The sequence below is a fragment of the Genypterus blacodes genome, unplaced genomic scaffold (genome assembly GCF_046128005.1).
Source record: "Genypterus blacodes isolate CSIRO-AG114 ecotype Tasmania unplaced genomic scaffold, CSIRO-AGI_Gbla_v1 ptg000037l_1, whole genome shotgun sequence".
In the NCBI taxonomy this organism is placed as follows: Eukaryota; Metazoa; Chordata; class Actinopteri; order Ophidiiformes; family Ophidiidae; genus Genypterus; species Genypterus blacodes.
The window spans coordinates 3,447,088-3,471,201 of record NW_027466850.1 but is presented as its reverse complement, the minus strand read 5'-3'; the positions used below and the strand labels follow the sequence as shown (position 1 = coordinate 3,471,201).

Sequence of the window (24,114 nt, the reverse complement as noted above, 5' to 3'; positions counted from 1 at the left end):
AATGTTTATTCTACACTAATTAAGGCAATGAATTAAATTGTTGACTTGTCATGCCATGATATTTATATTCCGTAATCAGAGTGAAATCAACATTGGTGTACCACGGGAACAGATCTACATTATGCAATTGTAAATCGATTTACTCAAGCATGTAAACAATCTGTTTCCTCACACTCAACATTAGCCATCTTTGCAGGCATATCCTCACCCTCCATGCTTCAGCCCATGTGTACGTCTTGTTCTGCATTTTTCCCTTATTGCAGTACAGACAAAAATTGGAGAGTCATTTTGTAATTAAGGACTAATTATCTGATAGCATGAACAGCAACCAACAACAACGCCCAAGCTGACCACGCTTAACACAGCAAAAAGCTAATTATTCATACATTCATATATTCACATATTCATTATTATATAATTATGTCCCTAATGTCCAGAAATGTAAATACATTGTCCACATTTACATCACAGCTGGACTGTTTCACTGTGGGCTGTGTTTGACCCTCTAAATTGAATACCAGTGTGTTTTAATTTGAACCTACAATCTGTAAATTCCAACGATCCTTTTCTCTTTCTCTTAATAGTCACAAAGTTGATTTTCATTTTACCATATTAGGTTTTAGACCGCTTGTACTGGTCTCAATCTTGTGGACTAGGACACTAAGCTGTGTCTAATGGTGATCATATGAAGCTATTTAGAAAGTGCTTAATGGAAGCTGAGGACGTCTTATCCTTCTCAGTAAAGTGATTCTGATGAAGAGAAGAAGCTGTATAGATTAGTTTCAGAATTGTAATCCAGATTAGTTGCTTGAACGGGCTGATTTACATTGTTTGATTTGCTTCAGTGAAATCTTTTCTTCTCTTAGCAGTTGGGAAACAAAGTCAGATTTAAAAAAAATGTTCTGCTTAATTTCACCATTGCACTCTCCAAAATGATCTGTAGCATGAACCTATTGCATTGCTCCCATTGTTAAAGATCTAATTTGATTGTCTCCCGAGTTGTTGGATAAAGTGAAGCCCAACAAATGTTGTATAATCTCTGCTTTTAGTAAGAGGACATTGGAAGCCATTTTGGGGCTCTTTTTTCCAGCGTCCTCTTTTTATCTTTTATTTTCCATGCAGTTACATTCATATATCCGTTTTGCAGCCTCTAACCTTATCAGTACAAATTCACATTGCTCTTTGTGCCCAATTTGTGCTGCATCCCCCAGGTACCTCAGGATAAATTAAACATCTACCGGATTGCTTCATTGCAGCTTCCCCCATAACCTCCCCCACATGCTAATCCTTCGTTTTGGTTTCCTGCTCTTTTCAGATCTGCAACACGTAATTGCTGTAAACGTATTCTTGGTTGGAATATTTTCAAATGTGAAATGCATATAGGAGAACATTTGATTTTCCTTCCCTATTGCCATACATATCGAAACTCAAACGTATAACTTACAGTTCATGACTTGCTGTGTGTATAGTGTGTAGCAGTAGCAGGAAAGACCAAGGTTAAAGGTTAAAACTGCATTTGCTTTAGGTAATGGGCTTTTACAATATCTCTGCATTAATGGCCACTATGCCATCAAGTAGAAGGGCCTGAGGAAGACAAAAATAGCGAGAGAGAAGATGATTGATGGTTATTCACCCATTCGCTCTGCCCAATTAAGCAAAGACAAGTAATTGTTGAAACAAATTGCAACAGGACATATCTGAGGCACTCAGGGGTCATTTGCGTGATGTCAAATAATAAATAAAGAGATAACTGGCTGCTGACGTGCCACACGTGAGTGTGAAGGAGAGATTAAAAGGCCATATGGAAAGAAGCTGGGACATCACCGATTATGCTGTGATCTGTTCCCTCAGAGACTGCGGTCATTTAGAATACAGATGTTCAAACGTTCCTCTGTTGCTCTGGGTGGAGCGATGGAATTCTCCAGTCATACCACCCTGGAGACTTTTGCACAGCAACAGGGCTTCACAGGCCCCATATATTGGACCGCTATTGCTGTGACTGACCCAACAGAAACCCGAGGACAGTCTTAACTGTTCCGAAATGGACTCAAGATTAATTGGACCCAATCCAAAATGCAGTCGACATGATTGGTCATGAACTGAGAGCGAACAACAGTGGCGGCAGCATGATGCATCTCTAATTAACAGCAGCAATAGGCCAAGTAGCAATAGATGTCCATTGAATGAAAGTAAAGCCATAGAAACTAATTTCAAAAATAAGTCGAAACATCAGCCATTACCGTTCTGTAGCCAATTGAGCTAAAGTGAGATAATGCCCCTGTCTCAAAAAGGCACAACATCTATGGTGATAATGTCAGCTTGGTTTCACACAGGAAGAAAGCATCAACACACACACCCAAGACCAATGACAACACTAACCAACTGAGCATAACTTGAACTCTTCACAAAACATCTTCCTTAGTTAACCTTTCCTCATTAGCTTGTGCCGATCTTCTCTCACCATCTACCTGACAAAGATTCAGCCCAGGTTAGTGAGTTTAGTAGTTAGTTTCGGATTCTGTGTATCTGCAAATAACACAGAGGACCATTTCAGAGTTGTTTGTTCTGTTCCTTTCTTTAGCTTCATTTTATCATTCCCCACATACTCTTATTCATCCAAACTCAGTGGCTAATGCTTGTAATCCTGCTCGTCAAACAGGGAAGGCAGTCACTCCATTAGCAGGGTTTCTCATGTTGATGTCAAGCAGGCCATCAGTTTGCAAGGGAATCTTGTTAGGGTTCTTATTGACATTGTGTTTCATTAACTTGATTAATGCTATCTCCCAGGGCATGCTCCACAGTAATCAACATCTCTGCGCCAGCGATGGGTTGTCTGCACTCCAACATGAGACTCTGTGGGCTACTTTTGCCCATATTTGAAGAGCCTCATCATTGCTTGCTTGTTTCCTAAAATCTCCAACAATATAATCATATTTTCAAAAATGCCATTGTAATAGAAAATAATTGCACTTGACGTAGTCCCTTGGTGATGATTGTGAACCGTGAAGAAACGTGTATTACACGAAGTAATACACGTCTTGTTTCCCTCACAGCCAGAATACAGCAGTTAAGATGCTCCTACCAAATGAATTGGTCATGCACGCACTTATTCTGAGGCTGATGGCTTCATTTTCCTGCTGTTTCCTTAAATGCATTCACTATTTGATTAAATAACATGATGCGTCATTCCAGGAGAAAACCTTCCATGAGATTAACACTGAAGAAAAGGCTGCGGCTCAGACTAAACTGCATCTGGAAATTAAATCTTGAAGTTATTCACCGATTTTCATTAGCTTTTTCTCTTTTGGGGATGTTATGTGTTGGGAAATGTCTCAGTTGTTACTTTGGGAATGTGATACTGTTTGCGTTCAGTTTCCTTCCTAGTATAGATGAATGTCCTGTTTCTTATGAGGTGCTGTTCACATTGTTCTCCTGGTTGAACGCTTTTCTGTTACCTGAAACCCTTCATCTAGATCTAGTTGTGGCGTCACAGATCAGGGGAAGCCAATGACAGTTGAGGTTCTGACTGTGCAGACCTAAGGGATGGTCAGAATTAGCTTGGTATCCTCCTTTAAAGGTACGTGTGTGTGTGTTTGTGTGGCCGTGTTAGTTACTGTGAGTACTGAGATCAGGCCAACTGGTGAGGGCAGAAGTGTTTTAAAGCTTTTTCAGGAGTTTATTGACTGTTTTTACATATCGTGCCAAAATGAAGTCTGAGAAGTGGTATTTCCTCTGGTCTTAAAATATGTCTTAAAATATAAAGTATGGGTTCTGAGAAGTACCAAGAGAAGAAATATGGACACTTTCACAAGTGAGTACGTTCATCACATCTTGAAGGAGTTTTTGCAAACCAAAGCAATCAATACCCATCTCTGCCTTAGTCTATGCTTGCTTGTGCCCTCTTATCTCCTCCTTTAGGGGAGTTTACACCCTGTGTCAGTGCACACGAGATGAGAAGCTGCTCACTTCAAACACTCCAAGATGGGAGGAAGGAAGGCCACTGATTCCCAGCTCTAGGCACTGTTTGCCAGGGAAGAGACTTGCACAGCAGAGATCAAAAACCTCACCTGGAGTTCATATTTACCTTTCATCATCTCCTTTTTACCTGCATTGTGCACAGTTATATTTGCAAGCACTTAAGGGAGGAAGGGGGGGAAATGTGCTGGTGTAAGGCTAAGCAGGTGGCTGCTGGTCTGCCTGGGATGCTGTTGGGGGAGCTGACTCGGATCATTTTTCCTTTTTGTCTTTGGTACGTGAAGATAAAGACGTGGTTGCTGGAAAAGTCCCTGAAATGCAGCTGTGAACTCACAATGTGTGTGTTAGATAATCCATCATGTCAACATTCAGAGGGGAGAAACACTTCCCAAAGAGTTCACTCTCATTTCTGCATTAATTACATGTCAAATGTGTCCTGATCTTCGTCATTAGATGTCAAGTGAACTGTTTTGGAGTCGGATTGAGATTAAAGGTGTACATTGTGGAATTGTAGTGTAACCTTCTCAAGTTAATATGAACGATCACCCAAACCAAAAAGAATTCTGGGAACAATAGTACAATAATTACAGAGATGCATGAAGCTGGAGAAGGCCCCTAATGCATCACTAAGGTCCGGAGTCTTCATCAATCCACTATAAACCAAACTGTATTTGCACACCAAGTCCAAAACCTCATTTCAACAAATGTCCAGCGTGGTGGAGGGAGTTTCCTGTCTTTAAGCTGCCTCAGTGAATGGAGTGTTCATCATTATCCCAACTGATGCTTGACCTGATCAGCAGCTACAGGAAACTTTTGATGGAGGGTATTGCTGCTAAAGCACTTTCAACCACTTATGAAATACAAGGTTCACATACTTTTATAAGCCTAGCCTATGAATTGTCGGCAGATGATTAAGGTGGAATTAAACCCCCACTGCTCGACGTTAATCATCCGCTGACAATGCATTACCCTATGTATTAGTTTTCCAAAGCAGTTCCTTTCATCACAGAGCACCACCAATCTTCTGCAAGCATTAAGTGAATGATCCAGTGCCTGATGTTAGAAATGTGGATGAAATCGATAAAATTATATAATTTTCAACCAGGCCCTTTAGACAATTTCTCCACTTTCACTTATTTCTACTCGGAACCATTGAACAGGTCGTGATTGCGTAATGCGTCAATAACTGAGACCACATGGGAGACATGACCGGCGCATCTCAAAATCTCATTAGTCTAATTGCTAATGTACTTATACTGTTCTTAGTCAACAAAAACTTGATCTGTCGTCAGTCATTTCTTGGACAATTTAGAAGAGAAAAACTATGCAACGACACAAAGGTCCAAAGAAAACTCTTTCTCTTTCCACAGAGCCAACCACTCATTTATACCATTGATCCTCAGCCACAAGACTGTAGGATGTAGATCTTTTGTAACAAACGCCAAATGGGTGAGGATGATGAGGGTCATGCTCATATCAAATCACAATCTGTCATTTCTTTTGAAAACATATTTTATAAGATTTCACCGATTCTGCTTGCGAAGGCATTTTCTTGCCCTTTGTCACGTGTGCAGCTGAATCGTATAGATTCCTTGTGCGGTTTGAATGCGTCAGAGTGCTGTAATGCTGCATGTTAAAGTATGCGTTGACCTTTAGCTCTTTGCATGTTCAGTGATTGGATCTAAACTTTGACCTGGCTAATTGATTTCTGCAGGCATGTCCTCATGCTTCACAGATTTCCCTCTCTAGTCTATGTTCTCATGGGGCAGACTCTTCCCACAATCACAGGCAGGGATGATATATGAGGCTAAGAATACTCACCGTCCTCTCGAGACTTCTGAATGAACGCGTCAACACCGCTCTCGCCATAGTTCCCCTCCGAGGCTACTGTGGAAACGTAGTTCCATCGCATGGCCTTCACGATATCCACCATGGCCTGAGCCTGGTAGGTGTCTGGGGGCACCACACGGGAGAAGAAGTCATAGCGGGTGTTGTCACTCAGCTCCGGAGCCGTTGAGGCGTAGCTCACCTGGGGGATCTGCACAGGAAGGAACATTAAATCTATAAAAGACAGAAGCAACTTGAGAATATGTGGGGGTGTGTATGTGTGTATGTGCTATGCAATTGAAGGCCTGCAGTCCAAAGTTAAAGTAAAATTTGCTATGAAATGTATTGAAGTATCCATAATAAAAGCACTGATAAAGAGGAAGGAAGACACTTAGTTTCACCAAAACTATCATATCTCCACTTTTGTAGATTTCTAGGTTTTCAGATTTGTGGAAGAAGGAAACAAGAAAGATAAGGAATCCAGCAAGAACGAATGAAAGGGTGGAAGGAAGGGGTGAAGGAACGGACAAATGGACAAAGGACAGCTGAAAAGGGAAGCAAAGGAGCAATGGACACAGGAGAGAAAATAAGAAAGAAATAGACATTTGTATTATACTGTATGCATGCTTAACTCGTCTTTAGAGGTAAATGTACTGGACTATCGCACAAATTATGCAGTACCTCAATGCCATAGTCAAGTACAGTGCTAGAGTAAATGTGAGTAATTCCACCTGTGTAGTGGGGATCAGCATGGGATAAGTCATACAATAACTAGGTGGGAGGAAGAGAGAAAATCATATAAGGATTTGATTTATTTTAGTCTCATAGGGAGGTTAAAGGAAGAGTGAGACAAAGGGATAGGCAGGAAGAAATTATTAGAAAATGAAACACATTTTCAGGTAGAGGTCTGATGGCATCCAGCCACCTGCCTCCTTTCAAGGCTCAGTCACGCTGAACCCCTGCTGAGGCTTTTCACACTGAGCGCAGTGGCGATGCTGCCGTACGCTGCAGGAGACGGGGCGGTGCGCAAGCTGAGATGACGAGCGTGTCAAGATTCATGAGTAGGGGTCACCAGCAAAACATCAACACGCATCAGTGACTTGTGGGGGGTGTCGAAAAAGAACACTATGTATTGATCGCAACTTTTGTGTATCGCAGCGTGTCCGCGCTCATTTGTAGCGTCTTGGCATGGTGGATAACAAAATGAAAAGTCGTAAAAAATCATATATGAAACAGTTTTCATCAATCAGCTTCATAATAATGTGCAAAAAAAACACATCTGCTCTCTCTTTGCTGCAACACTGCTGTGCACACTGAGTCAAAACAGACCCAAAGTGTTTCACGTTGCCATAAACATGATACAAAGGTAAAAAGACCTATTAAAAACCAAGCTTTGAGATCATATGACCTATGGCTTAGACTTACTGGATTCCTACATGCGAGCACTTTTGCCATCACAGTGTTCAACACATAATCCCTATTATATTACACGACAGAAATAGGTGAAACTAACCCTCTAGATGTTCCCATGAAATGTCTGCTGCCACTGAGTCTATATTAGTGTTATTGATAGTAATACTGAAGTGGAATATTAATACATGCATTGTGGAAGATTTCTCCTTGCCACCACTTGACAATGTACTTGTGCTTTGTGATACATAATTGCTAGAAATAAGTGAATTCAACCACAGTATGCAGTATGCAGCCATAGTTTTATAGGAGATTCACTGTGAATTGTTTTGTTTCTCAACACAGGAGACACTTTTTAGGAATGGTACCCCGTCTTCATCTGCAATAAGTAAACTGTGCTTGTGAAATGGAATTTTTCAACCCTATGGCATACGTTAATTCATTAAGGAGAGAGCAGGGTGTTTCCTGGTAATGATACCCCATGTGTCTTTTTGATGAGAATCTGTTGTCAGGTTTTTGTACGTCTAAAGAAAATGAGTCAAAGGTGCACTCAGTGAAACATGATCCTAATGAAAAACAACTTTGATTTCCCTCTGGATGCCTCTTTGCAACGTGCAGCATTTCATTACCACAGACAGCAGACCTGTAGGCTCACAAACACACAAACACACACATACACACACACACACACACACACTCATACACACACACACACACACACACTCAGCAACATTGTGTCACAAGTCGCATTCTTTGGGAAAATAAATCAAACTGTGTGCTGAATCTTATCTGCAGCAGCCCAAAGCCACACTCAACCTGAGATCTACAACCACTGAATAGATATCAGGTGAAAAAGCTGGTTGAAGACACTTAATAAAGTGACGTGGATGTTAATTGATACACACTCATAAACTAATCATGTGTGCACATCTTCAGTGTTATGTGATCTACATTGTAAGTAGATTTACACCATGAAATAAGAATATATATAGAGATTCTATATAGTTCTTACTTATTTGATTCCAGGTGTTTGTTCAGTCTCATCCAGACAATCCCCATCAAGTCTTTTTTGGTAATATTTACATTGAAAATCATGATGAAATAGTCACTTGTCACTTGCTCTAGCACCTCTGTGGACACTGAGTGAAAACACCTCAGGTACCCTTTCAGGCCCCCCCATCTGGTCTAATTGGCCAGCTCTGCCCGGATCCCTGTGAACATAACCCTCTTTAATTGAAAGGATTATATTTTAATGTTATTGCAGTTAACAAGGTCAGACTGACGAAAGACACCTTTTTGCCAACTGCTTTGTTCTGTTCCCTCCCACTTGCACAGATAGATGGATTTCACTTTACATACACTATAGATGGGTGGGTGATGATGTTATGTTCCCCTGCCTGCTTGGCCTCTGTACTTTCTCAGCTATTTATAACATCAGACACGTGTTCTGTCGAAAATTGAGCGGCGCCAGCAGAGTGCAAAGCTGTTTAATTGCTGTGACCATTAACAGGTACACTTTTAGGTCATAAACAACAGATTTTTCAAACCTCACTTCAGTCGAGCAGTCTGCTGTCAGCTGCATGAAAGCTCAACATTATTACATTATTTCATATCCTGACCAGAATTACATTTACCATCACATTTACCAACCACAATGTGTGCTCTCAGCAGTCAATGTTTAACTTTGTAAAATACTTGTTCCATTTATTGCAGGAAAACAGTGATCATGGTGTCAAGTTAACTGACACTAAATTGATCATTTATGGGTTTCTGTGTGAGTTATCTCATGGTGACACACTCACTATTCTATTCTTATGACAATGAAAACAGCAATTACTGCAGCACCGTATCATGCTGGCTCTGTTTTTTTCAATTTCACGTTAAATTGCATTTCAGATTTAACAATCTAATTGAATTTCCCCAAGGGGATGAATAGAGATGAATCTATCTATCTATCTATCTATCTATCTATCTATCTATCTATCTATCTATCTATCTATCTATCTATCTATCTATCTATCTATCTGCATCAGTTCCTGTGAAGATGCATATATTGCCAATTTTTCATCTGCACCATCTAGATGAACTTGACACCTCGCTCCAAAATGTCTAATTTCTAATTCAAATTTTGCCCTATTGATGTGTTGATACGTAATGGTAACATTTGCAAATGTCCTAGGATCATCTTAGGTCCTGGTACATCCCTCCAACAAATACTGTGTTCCATCCTGTTCTGTTCTGCAGCCTCATTCAAAGACCTTTTAGTGACTGTCTGGTGTTTGTATTGCCGGGAATCCTGTTGTGATGAGAATCAGCTTCATCTTAATTGTGTTAGCAGCTGAGGTGTAGTAGTGCAGTATTTTTCAGTACCAATAATACTGCAGTGAAAAACATCTGACTTTATTTGCCTCTGTAATCCAGTCACCTGATTGATCTTTGCAGCAACCTGCAGTGTAGCCGAAGCACAGAGCATCTGCTTCACTGAAGCCGCATGTGGACAACAAGCACGTGTAAATGGTGTTCATACTTTATACTTAACGCCATACTGTGCCCTCATTATGCGGCGTATGAGTTGATTTATATGCATGTAAGAATGCAGCACAACACAGAGCCAATTATGTAGAATTATCAACAATTAATCCATAAATGTTTCCAAACTACAACAGTAACATTATTTTGTCTTTATTCTTACTAATAATTATTTACAAATACTAATAAAATAACTAAAAGTAGAAAATCCTTGATTTAAATTTGCAGAACTAAACTCTTTATTCCATAACTTTGTCACATAGTGCTTTGTCAGCAACCACTCGTTAATATTCAAGCCAAAGCAAACATATCGGACATATTAGACATATTTCCATATTTCCAATAAGGAGTCTGTTATGAATATTCTGACTACACATGACACATGGCTCATCAGTCTTGTTTTTCATTTGCATGTCTAACCAGCTGTGCAGGCATGTTGATGACATGTCGATGTTGCGGAAGTAAAGGACTAATCACAAACAACGCTGTCCAGGCAGTTCAGGGCCTCTGGCTTTGCCCGAGCAGACGCAGCACTATAGGCATGGACATCAGGTTGTGTAGGTTTAACATTGTTATACATGAAACATTTAGCGTTCTGTTGTATACAAAATATCAAATGAGGCCAAATATGTCCCTTTAACATGTCCAACATCAGTCGCCAAATTCAATACTACACACCAGCAACACCACCAGCTGTGTGTGCTGTCTTTAGACCAGTTTAAATGTTATAAACGAAGGTCAGAATAGTTTTTCACTAGAAGTAGAACATGAAGCGAGGTGAGCCTAGCCCATGCTGAACAGTGGCTGCATCGGCTTTGTTTAGGATTGTGTCAGACAGCTACAGAGCTCGCGGTGCAGAAATCACCTCAGTCTCACACAGCAGGTGCTTTATGTGCTGGCTGCAGTACAACAGAGGCTGCATCATACCTACAGTAAGTGTCAGTTGGCAAGAAGGCACAGTGCACCCATTGTGCTCAAGCAGAGATGATGCTTGCAGTTTTGTGCTCTGTGGCTTCACGCAGGTTAAATTTACTCTCCTAAAAACAAAAACTTCTTACTCACTGTATTTTTAAATAGTATATATTACTGCATACATCAGATGATAACTATGAATAAATAATATGCTATATACAGTATCATCATGCAGTTGTCAGACCAAGATAACACAGAACTTAAATCAGATCTTCAATCAAATTCTCGTCTGGACACAGGCTGGAGACAAAGGTGGTTTCAATGTTGCAGTGAGGGATGCGTGAAATTCAAGAAATGGTTCCATCAGCATGGTCTGCTGCCCAGACTCATGCTGTTGTTGACAGGTTATAAAGTTCCCACATCATGTGTAGAAGGAGACGTAAGAGAAGAAAATCAACAAGCACCTTTGTAGGTGGCTTGAAGTTCCTCCAGGCTTCACATCACAGTGGGATATAGCATAAAATGTGGCCAGCTACAACTCCCGCCATCATCTGTGGTGGAGGGGTTCAAGATGGAACGGTGCAGGGTCATGTTGACCTTCAGAGACTACCAGGATGGCAATCAGAGACACAGGCATCACAATAAGATCAGGGCACAAGTGGACAGCCAATGCCTCAGTGGGCCAAGCAGAGAGCATGTTAAAGCCTCAGGGACATCATCAGAAATCCATCCACTCGAAGACAAGGCAGTGGGGAAAAAGCTGTCCAAGGAGCAATGGAGATAAAAGGCTGTGGAGCTGGCATCCCCAGGAGTCTGGACAAATGGGACCTCCCCAAGAGGAAAGTCACATGGCTGGAACCCTTCTGCATCTCCTACTGCGGTCAGTGTACGATACAGTCCCAACACAAACATGCACAAATGGGGCATGAGGGAGGATCTGCTACGCAAGCTTTGCAGAGAGAGGGGCACCATGGCACATTTACTGGCAGGGTGTAAAATGGTGCTCACCTACGGGAGATAATGGGAGCGCTATGACAAAATACCTTGCAGCGTTCGCTAACACCTTCGAGGAGCGGAGACGGAAGAAGCACCTTTATAATGAAGCACCCAAATAATGTGAGACTCATACCATCAATCAAATTTGTGGGGAGGAAGAGAAGCCAAGTTTCTTCAGCGCAGTTCCCCCAGGTTGTCCAAACAACCTTGAGACCAGATGTGGTCTTGCGGTTTGAAGAGGCTGAAAAGATCATCCTAATCAAACCGACAGTCCTGTGGGAAGAGGCCTGCAACCAATCTTTAGAAAAGAAGTTTCAAAAATCCGCCAGCAAGATTGTAGAGGGAAAGGATGGCAGGCATGGCTATTCCCTGTCGAGGTCCGCTGCAGAGGATTCCCTGCACAGTCAGTGTGGCAGATGCTTACAGCCATTGGGATGACAGGAAGGGAGAGGGAAACGGCAGCCTACAGGTTGGGGGAGGCAGCAGAAAGAGTCGCTTGTTTGTTCGGGAACAGGAGGGAAGAGTCGAGCTTGAAGCCCGGAGGAGACGGGCAGTGGCAGGAGGTTATGGTTTTGGTTCAGAACACCCGGTGAACATTGGACACACTATCTGAGACGTCTCCTCCTGGCTAAGGCTCCAGTCACCAGACAGTTAATCTGTTTAGGTGAGAGAAGCTGAAGCGTCTTCTGATGTATTTTCACATGTGTGTGAACACTTGGCGTCAGACACACCTCTTCAATATCCAGACTTCCTTCTTAATTGCTTTCAGCTACTGTTGACACTAAGGGGAGATTAAATTTTCACTTTGTTACTGTCAGGGTAAGTGGAGCAGCAAATAGCAGAGCCTCTTGAATAGAAAACCAACTCCTGCATAACGTTATAACAAAACACATTGACATTAGAATGAGCAACATCATAAATAGAATGGGGAAGTTTAGTTATAGCTCAAACTGATGAATTAGTTTATCATCTTGTATTTATTATCCACATCATATTTATCTTGTGTATAAGATGGGTGTTTTGATTGATAAGCACTGTAGCTGGAAGAACGTCAACATTGAATTGAACTTAAACAGTAAACTGTGACGCTGCATTGTTCTGTCTAATTTGAATGCGGTCAGGTTTCCTACAGTGTGACAGCAGTGTCCACTCAGCCAAATGTTCAGTCTTTTGTGGCTGCTGATAAAATCTCTGGGCATGTTTTAGACCTTTTCATAATTTTTCCATCTCAAATCTGACCTTTAATATTTTGACATTCAATTGAATTGGGAGAAGAAGCCAAAGCCAATACCGTTGAGTTCATCCCGCTCTCTTTTCCACAGAGACTGGCCATCACGCTGCTCCAATCATGCAGATCACTCTGGAGAGCCACTGTCCCTCCACTGCACACTCCAGTTGTAATAAAGTGATGGCATACTCAAAGTTCTTGAATGATTTGAGCTGAGCCGCTGCTGTGTGAGGGGGGGATGGTTTCCTTCACATATGGAATAAGATCATCTCCCGCTTTCTCAGTGATATCAAACGTTTACGAAACATTACAACAACACGTTGTATTCAGAATGTATCAAGTCTGTGATGAGACGGTTTGTAAAACAATGACTGGGTTCGGTTTGTAAACCTGATGATGGACTTGACTGTCACACATGAGCAACCCAGGCAGCCCAGCTGGTTTCGGATAGAAGACTTTGCAAATATTGATTTGTTTTGTCAAAGGTCTGCTTTGCATGCTCTGATTGGCTCTTGAAGATGTCTGATGAGACTTCCCTTTGATTTGGTCAGTGATGGATGAGACACGAGGCTTAACGCTTCATCTGCACATTAAATCGTTGTGTTTGACCTGAAATACAATTAAAAACAAGTCAAAGTAAGGACTCACATTATTCTGGAAACTTACTTTACTAAATAACATGAAGCCAGTTTTATATTCAGAGTTCTCCCGTGCCTTTTTTAGAATTTGAACAATTTCCAAGGATTTATTGGAGAAGTTGCTGAGGGGAATGTTTCTTTGTGCTGTAAGAAATGCTGACATGGGGAGTTCTTAAAATGTTATTTAAACCTGTGGCAGAAGCCCCACAGATCTCCTGATGAGCACTTTCATTTTCTCCCATCACATGACGGAGGAAGTCAATTAACCGCAAAGATAATGACGCATTAATCAAGTTGTCATTGTTCAGTACCATTTCATGAAGTTTATTGTTTTAGTCTGCAAGTGAGTAATGTTTGTGTTTGTGGCAGGCAGGCAGTGACAATCAGTGCCAGAGCAAAATGTGCTGTGCTTAGCTTTCATTGTGTTTTAGTATAGAAATACAGCCGAGTCCATACCGTCTCCATCGTGGCGGCTATATGTGACTTCACAGTTAAGTTGACTCAGACTCGGCTGTGATTTCCCCCTTGGTGTGACTCGTTTCGGGTCACACACTCATACACTTGACTTGGCGCAGAGAGGCCTTGAGGCTGTTATTTGATACAGGTGGGTCTTACACAGGGGCAACACAGTGCAGCATATCCAACCAAAGCTACAGCTCCAGTCATAGAAGATAGTTTAAATGACTCATTTATAAAAAACAACTACTGTCACTAAAGAAGTAGCAAACGCTTCTACATTCAGTAAATCAAGTAATCTTGCTTGAACATTCTGAAGTTTTGCTTGTATCCTGATGTATTCAGTGCAATGTTCGACCAATCATTACTCACACAAAAAAGTTCTGCAAAGTGAGCGTGCAAATTCTTTCCCACTGTCTCTCACGAGTCTCTCTGGATATCCAAGACGCTCCTAGTTTGTTTGATGCAGCTTTCATCTGTGCTAAACATAGCAGCCCCATCTGTTGAAAGGCCTTATGACAGAGTGTGTTAGAAACTGTGTGTGTGTGTGTGTGTTATCTGGGTCTCAGATCTGTGTGCTCTCCATTCGAGGGGAACACAAACGCACCTCAAGTAGCTGAAGTGCCCCTTTATTCAAACAGGGCACACGTGGCGCTAAAGAGGCCCGGCTACTCTTTATGTAACAACAACCGCTTAATGCTCTCAATTTGTTATAAAGGGGAACAAATTCGCTGGAGAACACGACTGAGATTGCCTCCATCTGGTAATTAATGGTGCTAATGTGACACAGTTGAGATGTTTCAATTCCTTGGGAGTGTGAGTGAGAACAAGAATATTCCCAATCCGACCAACAAAGAGCACAATGGACTTTATTCCACCGCCATATTTGGGACTGCAGTGGGTCACAGCTAATCCCAGTCAATTTCAACAAATCCATCATTGAAAGCATCCTCACGTCATCCATCACAGTCTGATATAGCTCTGCCTCCTGCCGCTCCAAGGCAAGCGTGTCATTTGAAGCTCTGGGGGGGGGAAATCGAGTGTTGGCTACACTGCATCACACATCTGCACAATACAAGAGTGACGAAATACAGGTTAAGGTTTCCTCTGACGCTGCCCACCAGGGTAGCCGTCTGTTGACCGGCTAACTGGTTCCTTACCTTTCCAGAACCTAACTGACGACAAGCTTGTGATTGAGCTTTTATTGGTGAGACCATAAGGCCGTACAGTTTAAAAAATAGGTCGGACAAAACACTGCAAATGTGTTACTATGAAGCCTTTGGTTCTTTAGCCTTAGTAAATCAAGTCAAGTTAGGTTCCTCCTCCTCCTCCTCCTCCTCCTCCTCCTCCTCCTTCTTGGGGTCTATCACTTCAGCCAATTGAAAAACAGAAATAGTCGCATCCTAGACGAGCTTGAACTGCTTCCAGTGTTTCTGTTACAAATCAAAGCCAATCCTTTTGGTCTCAAAATGGACACCAGCCACGTCCCTTATACAACACAGGACCGTAGCTTCCTCTGCACTGCATGGCCGCTCATCTGTCACTGCTGCCCTGTCGCAGTGGTTAAGACATCAATGTGGCAGTTGTGGGATAAAAAATAGCCACGAGCACAAAAGGCAGCAGCCACCCCCTGCTCAGTGGTAGAGTCCACTGAGACACACATTAGCACATGGCCACAATTTGTAACCATATGGCAGTATAGGGAAAAGAGGAGCGCACACAAACATACACACACACACACACACACACACAAGTCCTCTGCCAACACATCCGGCAGGTAGTTAATGAGGAGAAAGTGTTAGGGATGAAAATAAACACCTAAAGTTTAGCAGTGGTTGCAAAACTTTGAAGATAAATCCTCAGGACATTTTTATCCACTCATCTTTGGGTTCTTAAGAGGCAGCAGCTTCCAAAAAATGTTAATCAGCATGTTGGGTGATGACACAGATCGGCACATAGATCACAACAATGGCCAGTGGAAGTAGTTGAAGTGGAGGGAAGAGGGGGAAACATTTGTGCCGGGTGTGTGTCTGCAGGCGACCTCAAAAGGCCCCGAGATAAAAGCCCACAAACCAATGAATTCCCACTTAATAACACAGGTGCCAAATGTCCCCATAAAGAGCCCAAGATATCATCAATACTGCTCTCAAACTCCGGTGATGTCCTCCGTGTTGCCCGCTGACCCGTAAACACGGCCATCGCTCGTATTTCATGTGTTAACGCGCAAGATTTAAAACAAAGAATGCTGTGTAAAGCTGCACCTGCTGTACGAACCGGTGGTGTCCTTTCATCTTGCAGGTATTCAGTCAACAGCAGGGAGAACCCTGAAAGATTAGATTAATTCTTAATTTCCATTTTGAGTGATGGACACAATCTGAACTCTCCATTCAGATCTTCTGAAATACAAAAGTGTGTGTGTGTGTGTGTGTGTGTGTGTGTGTGTGAGAGACTGAGTGAAACGTCTCAGCTGATTATAAATGCCTTCACAGGGACATCAGTCTCACTTCAGTGTTTGTCAATAACTTATCCTGGTCTTCTTCTAAAGCAACTGGACAGCCTTGATCATTCATGACTCATTCCTCTGCCCTGATGTTTCATTTGACTCTTTATTCCGTAGTTTACTGATGGAAGTCTGGAGCCATAAATAACAGCTGAGCAGATGGACTTTAAATAACGCCCACATACAGTTTAGAGAGAAAAATACTCACATTGCATTTAATCGGTTTTCACATATTTATATCTGGAAACCTCAAATGAGAGTGATTCTTAAAGGAAGAGGTCGGTGTTATCTGCCTTCATGTTGACATGGGGATATTGGTTGGAGTGTGACTGCATTTGACACTACAGTTGATGCACCAAGACTTTAAATCAAGGTTCAAATCAGCAACTAATAACCTCAAGTGACTGCACGCTTCCAACATTTTATCATTATCCGTAAAGCACGTCAACACTGTGTACAACAATTCCCCTGTAATGTGTGCATGGCATGTCTGAGTGAGCTGAGGGACAAATTACCGTCCAAAGTCCTAGTGAATGAAAACAGTCCTGCTCACTGAACTACATCACAGTTCCAGTGCTCATGGCAGAACAGCTGACTCTACAGATAATGACCTTAATGTAACATGTACACACAGTACCATGAAGCACAAGTGTCTGATTCCACAGCTTTTTCTCCTTCATCAGAAATGACTTATGTAAATATTCTGTTATTCGACGCAAATCCCGTAAAAACTGTGAAGGGCACTTTTATGGCTTAAAACTAAATGCATCACAAATGAATGAGCTCTGGAAAAAACAAAGTTACCCCAAATGACTCTCCAATGTAAGTATCACTTTGTGCAGATATTTCACAGAGAAGTGTTGGCAAAGCTTCAAGTGGAAAAGGCTGCTCTTCAAACATTTATTTATTTATTATTTCGGCTTTTCATGGAACAGAAAGCTGCAAGCTGTTAATAGTGAATACATTTGGGTTGTAATAAATTTAAAAATAAAGGGAATTCTACCCATGAGTCATTAGTATGGAAGGTGCTGATGGCAGCAGGTCTGCATGTGTTAACAATATCTATACAGACTTTACAGAGTCAAGGGAAAATGAGTTTCTTCTAAAGCTCAGACTAATGGAGACTCATGTGCTGCTTCAGCTGCGATCCTTTTGTAATACACAGATCCAATTAGACCCATGATGACTTCATATGTATTATATTTGTGTTTGTTTGTTTGTCCCATTTCTTGATTACTTGTCCAATTATGTATCATATAATGAAGAGGTTTTCATGAGTTGATGGGCAGGTCGGGCACGATCCAGGGAACTCTGACATTTTGCTGCTGATCTGGATCTGTTGATGGTCTCTACACAATAACCTTTTCATCATTGAGACACAGTAATTGGAGGACGTTTGGGCTTTCAGTGCTCCTCCATTTTTTGATTGTGTTCAGCAGGAGATGTGGGAAGTAAAAATACTCTAGCTTGTAACCTCTTACACCACACAAACACAGACACCCAGTCTGCACAATGCGGACAATCCGGGGCCAACAAAACCAAAAATATGATTGTTTACACTGGGATCGGATTTTCGTCAGTCAAATGATCCAGACCACCTTTCAATCATCATAATGTTGAACAAGCATGATACCCACAAGATCCATATCTCCCCTCCTGTACTCCATTAACTGTCCTCATTTAGTCAAGCTGGTGTCTAAAGATCAGAACTTCCTGTCAGTTCACGACGAACTGTGGAGATTCTTCCTCACTGGCTTTAACCCCTGTTGCTTTCCTTTTGTTGTTTAATGAATACGAAACGATTCAATTATTGATGATCTCTGTATGGATTAATTATTAAAGATACCCCTGTAGTGGAAAGCAGAGTTGGGGTTAATGTGAGAGATAAACTGGTTTGGAAAAACACCGCCTGCTTAATTGTAATAATTGGTGCAATGTTGACACGTTTCCATGTCCATGGTGCCATTGTGTAGCTGTGAAATAGGTCAAACAAACAGGGCAGGATGTATGTTATAATACACTATATTTGTGTTATATCACAGTATTAGTGGCCAATTTGTTTTCCTCTACCTGAGCTGCACAGGGCAGGAGCTGGGTTCTTTTGCTAATTGGTGTTTTGGCAGCATCATGAGCTGACAGTTGCGAGGGAAGATTTCCCTACAAATCTGCCAACATGGCACAGGGGTGTATTCACTTTGCTTTACTCTCCAACCATTTGCAGCTACAGTATATATTATTGCTTTGTTTCCCCTGAACATCACATGGATTTTCTATTCCCACAAATCAGGTTAAAGTAGCTATGACAGGTAATGAGATTGGGCCGCTAGCCTCACCTTTCACATGTTAGGGACACATCAAGGCAAATGTATAGAGGATTTCTCAGAGCCCACACAATGCCACCAAGCTGCACCAACAATAGGAAACAGGTGCCACACAATAGACGGATCAGTATGTCGGCTTTATCATGATCTCAACGTGACCCTTTCTACTTGAAATACACAAGTCCTTTGATTGCTCCAGCCTTCCTGGTAGGAGCTTTCAATCAGACCCTTTGAGAGCAATCCCCTGGTCCGGCTTTGTCATCTATGTTTCCACGATTGTTGGGAGTCTTGATTTTAAGAAGCACTCAGCGACTGATCGGTTTTGCTTGGTCTGTCCTCCTCTCTGGTGAAAGGCCCTGTCTACATCAAATACACACTCACTTATCCAAACAAACTGTTGATCATCAAAGGGCATTTAAACAGCCCTTTGATATGTTGGATTTCCTTTGCTAATAAATCATAATAAAGCTTGTTTTTACTCTTTGATATTGGTACAGTAATCTAATTTGACTTTCGTTTACTTTGTGTGATGTCTTGGTTAAAAACATTGCTTTGATAATGTATGTTCAGCAATTGACCATTACCTTATGTGCATGTGATGGAGGAAAGAAAATTATGAAAAAACAAAGAAAACTGCAGCAAAATGCAACAAGAAAAAGCATGAAGACAGCAGAGGCATGTTTAAGGTAGATAAGGTGAAACCAATTGACGTTTGCTGCTCTTCCCCAGTGGCAACAGACATTTTATTGGCAAGTCAGTAGATAGTCTCCCCCAGCCCGAAGAATAAACTCCAGAATTGCAACAGCTGGAGAAAATGCTATTGGTCACAGCAAGTATTTGAAAATGGAAGTTTCAGAGCTGAGAGCTTCTGGCGTGAAATCCTGCTTTCCCCCCTCAGTAAGGTGTGGCATATTCCTAATGAGATCCCTCTGTCACACTCTAAGTCAGAAATCCCCAGATAATTAACACATGTGACTCAGAAACCTGTATTTAGGACACTGCAAGGTTCAACAGTACAGGCAGGTGCCAACGGTTGTTGACACAATGAGGAGCGATGCCAATTAAAAATAATAAGCAGCACAAGTTTCCTGTATCTGTGTGATAGTGATCTCCTGACTGTTTATCACAGCTTAATATTGCCTTTCAAGTTTTAGGTTCTCACTACGGGATCTGTCATCCATCATATTATCCTGAGAATAAAGACACTGACTCATTCAGAGTGGCTTATCAATGCCACTTCCTCTTGTGCAAGACAACAAGCAACCCTGAAATGTATAATTGATTATTATGTTCTATGTTAAGGCAGGAGGAGATGTGTTCTATAACACAGCATGCTCACAAACTGCAATTTCACAGACTAGGATCCAATTCAATGGAAGAATGAAAAGTATTTGATCAAAACTTTGGTCCAGTAATTGCAATGAAGCCCTACAGATCTGCTGGTTGAGTTTGGAACCTATAATGTAATGATAATGCTCTTCGCCGAGCCGATCAGACTCTTAACACACAGCAGATTAACTCCTCACAATTATTCCACTCAGTGTGAGCGGTGGTTCCGTGTGTTTTCTGCACATTAAAGCTTTGCAAAAACTTCAAAATAGACCCGTAAATAAAAATGGACCTGATGAATTCAACACATTATGTTATAAATGACTTGATACCAAAACTTTTCTCATGAGTTCGATGAAACGATCCGAACCAGCATGATTTCTGTGCACATTAATAACTCTGAGAATGACCTCAAGTCAGCCAAGAACCATCTTGTCACGCATGTGTTTGTGAGACAGACACATATTAAAGGATGACTAAGGAAATGTGTCAGAGCGTCCCTCACATCGCCCTGGCATTGTGTCCGTCTCTGGCATATGTCCCTTGATCAGTTGGCTTGGGCAGTCTGGCACATAGAGGGAGGGGTTGGCAGCTCGCAGCTTGCTTTCAGGACGTGTTGGATAAATGATTAAAACAGCATGATGGGCAGTTTTATAACACAGGCGGGGTCACGGAGGGCTGGCACGTCGCTCCCTGACAGGAAGGGAAAAAAAAGAAAACATCTTGCAGAGTTGCCTGTGGCTAATTAGATCCGATGGGCAGTATAAAGTGAGTTGAAATGTAATCTATTCATAATCACGCGATTAGGACGAATATTGAATTTGACATGAACTTGAAAAGGTTTCAGTAATGTCTAAAGCATGAATTAAGCTCGCAGATGCTCGTAAACACAGAAGTCAAAACACAAGGTTATTGTGTCTATTATGGACTGACACCATAACATTTCATTTACCGGAAATGAGAGGCAATTAAATGCATTGTGGGTTTTCCTTTTTTCCAGCGGCGTTGTTGGGGAGATGCTTTAAAACGGTGCTGTTGAGTTATGTGACTGATTAGAGCAATACAACCTAATTACTGTACCTAATTATGTCGACTATTTGCTTGCTTGTAAGCTCACCGTCTCTGACCCTGCCCCCACTATCTTTCACTTTCTCTCCTCCAATGGGCTCTCTCTGACCCTGCCCCCATTATCTCTCCCCGTCTCTCCTCTCGCTCCGATGCTGCTGTGGAGCAAAACTACAATATGAGGAAGGTTGCGCGTGTCTGAGATGGTTGTCGCCTGAAACAAAGAGACATTTGTCTAAACCTTGAGACAGGGTGTAGTTTGTACTCTGTATTTAATTTCATATCCTCATTCAGCTCTGGGTTTGTTCATTAATATTGAGCAGGATCCCTGCCAGGAACTTATGGTTTTCATAAGCTCATTAGTGATTGCACCGCAGATCATTGGGGTCGGGGTGAGCAATTATTACGCTACAAGAAGAGGAGCCAGCTTATGAGAAATATTTTAATCAATGATGGCTTTAAGCAAACTGGTTCAAACTGTAACAGGATCATAATGTGCCAAATTTGGTTATATTTTGCTAAATGAATTAAATCAGGGTGGAAAATATAGAAGCTCTGAAGCCCATCCTCAATTTCCTGTCACTTAGTTTGGCTAGTTCAACAATTATCAAACCCCAGAAAGTCCAAATTACAACCGCTGAGGGCATTTCAGGTCTGTTTTCATCCATTTGGATTGCCTGACCCACAGAGGGCTTCACTGCAGCACAGTGGAAACAAAGAGGGCCAAGGGAGTATTCCTCCTGGTTGACCTGTCTGAATGATTAGTGTAGGTGGTCAGGGAAACACAAAAAGGTTCTTCTGGAAATTCAACCTGATTAGAGGGTAGAAAGAATAAGCTGCGATAAGTAGACCCACTCCATTCTGTCACTAATTAACAGTCAATGAATTATAAACTGTTGGTAGCGACTGACGATGTGGCCCAGATGGGAATCTGGGGTCAGGTTGCATGTTTGTCTGTATTTAGGTTTGGAATCTCTGCCCCCTTATGTATGTTTGTAGGGACGGACAAGAGAGTTCACCTTTCAATACAACACATATCTGACACAATGTCAACAGAAACAGAACATTATCAACTCCACATATGTGGGAATCATAGCCAGGCTGTTATCTTGGATTGTGTAAGATTATGCAGGTCATAATTTAATATATATAATAACATAATGTATTGAGAAGACCGCCTAACTGTGTTGTTTTGTTCCAGTTTTCCCAAGAAATCCTCAAGCTCACTTGGAAGAGCACATTGCTTGTATGCTGACTGATCTCATCTTTGCTTGTATATGAGAACACATTATCTTTTCATGAAGATGAATTCAAGAGTAAAAATCATGCTGGGTGCAAATTATGGATTTTTTAAACTTCAAATCGGAATGTCAGATCAAAATTTCATCACCAAGGCAGAGTTGCGAAGGAATGGTTACGCACGCTTCACACTGCATGTGTATGCGTCAGAGAGGCGGCGTTGCTTGTGTGACTGCTACTGACTGCTGGAATGCATTTGTCTTTTCACACGAGAAGCCTCGCTGCTTTCACACTGAGCATCTGTGTTGGGGTGGGAAGTCGAGGAACCCGGAAGCAGGGAGAGCTCAGTTGGTGCAATCGGATGCCAGAATCCTCCTGGCTCCCCAGGTAAATAACTCTCTGAAACATCGGTACATTTTTATTTTTGGTTGAAGTTGGCTCCAGGCTGGGACACAAAGCGAATAAGTGTTGGAAAGGAAGTGGGAAGGAGAAGAAACAATCAGGAACAGTAACAGAGTTGGGAAACAACAGCATCTGTTGTGTGTATCTGTGTGTGCCCGGTCACATTGCCTCATGTATTTCTATCTCTGTTCATCCTTGGGCAAAAGTCTCTTATTCCTTATTATCCCTCCACCGTTAGTCACCTTTATATCCATGACTCCAGTTGCATGAACATTAGCAAGCCAGAAAACCAGAAAACTACAAGACGGCATGGAGCAGTTTGTTTTTGCTGTGAAGAAATCACTTTTCACAGCCATCAAATGTAGTGATAATATGAAAGCGAGGCACAGATTGGCCTTATCTAGACAGACTGTCTATACGATTTCAGGTCAAAAAGTGGTATAGTGCTGCTTTTAGGGTAATGATCACAAAAGTCTAGTTTTATATTGGAAAAAGGGGAAATTACACCACTATAGATGTGTCCTCAGGTAGTGCTAATGGTAATATCCATTTCCTGTCTCTGAACCAGTTTATTTTACACTGGGGATTTTGCACATGTACGAATTACATATTTCAACCACACACACATGCACACACACACGGGCATTGACAGATGTTCAGGTTTGACAGATGTTCAGGTTTTTTATCTCACAGATCTTTCATATGCATTCTTTCATATCCTGCTGACCTCACAAGTTAAGCCAGCACAGGGGATCTTATTGAATACGAGCCATGCAACCCCTGTAAAATGGCTGTTCCTGGGTAATGTAGTTACTAATCTCATTAGAGTTCATTCAGCCCTTTGGTTCATACAGCTTCCCCTCACCCTCAGCCCCAGAGAGCTACAGTATCTCAGGAGATTGTGCTGAGAGAATTAGAGAAGGGCACTTAGCTGGGCTTACTCCCTCTCCTCCCTTCACTCTCTCAGGTCTTTAGAGACGCATGGGGGACAGATCAGATGACATAATGTAAAGACCATAAGATGGTAAAGTTTCCTTTTGATTCGCTTTCACATAAGAACGTGTGCTGTATTACCTCATATGAAAACCTTTCATCTGATGCTTTGGGGTAAATAGGTATTGCTTATGTGTCTGCCTAGAATTCTGTAAATGAACCTTGAATACACATTTTGCGTTCTATCAATTCACAGCGCAATGTTCCTGGAATGCATTTCTGAGAGAATGACCATGACCATGTCCTTCTTTTTCAAACCCACTACTGCTTTGTCAGTAGTCGCTGGAGGGCAGA

The 24,114-nt window shown here is 41.8% G+C and overlaps 1 protein-coding gene across 1 annotated transcript in view; it reads right to left on the bottom strand.

The window, feature by feature from the left end:
* Nucleotides 1–24,114, bottom strand: part of LOC142996249 (metabotropic glutamate receptor 4-like) — an 82,596-nt gene that overhangs the window by 37,726 nt on the left and 20,756 nt on the right. Inside the window, exon 2 of the mRNA XM_076147164.1 lies at nucleotides 5,797–6,013. Coding sequence (XP_076003279.1) covers nucleotides 5,797–6,013 — 217 coding nt within the window. The remainder of the gene's footprint in view (nucleotides 1–5,796; nucleotides 6,014–24,114) is intronic.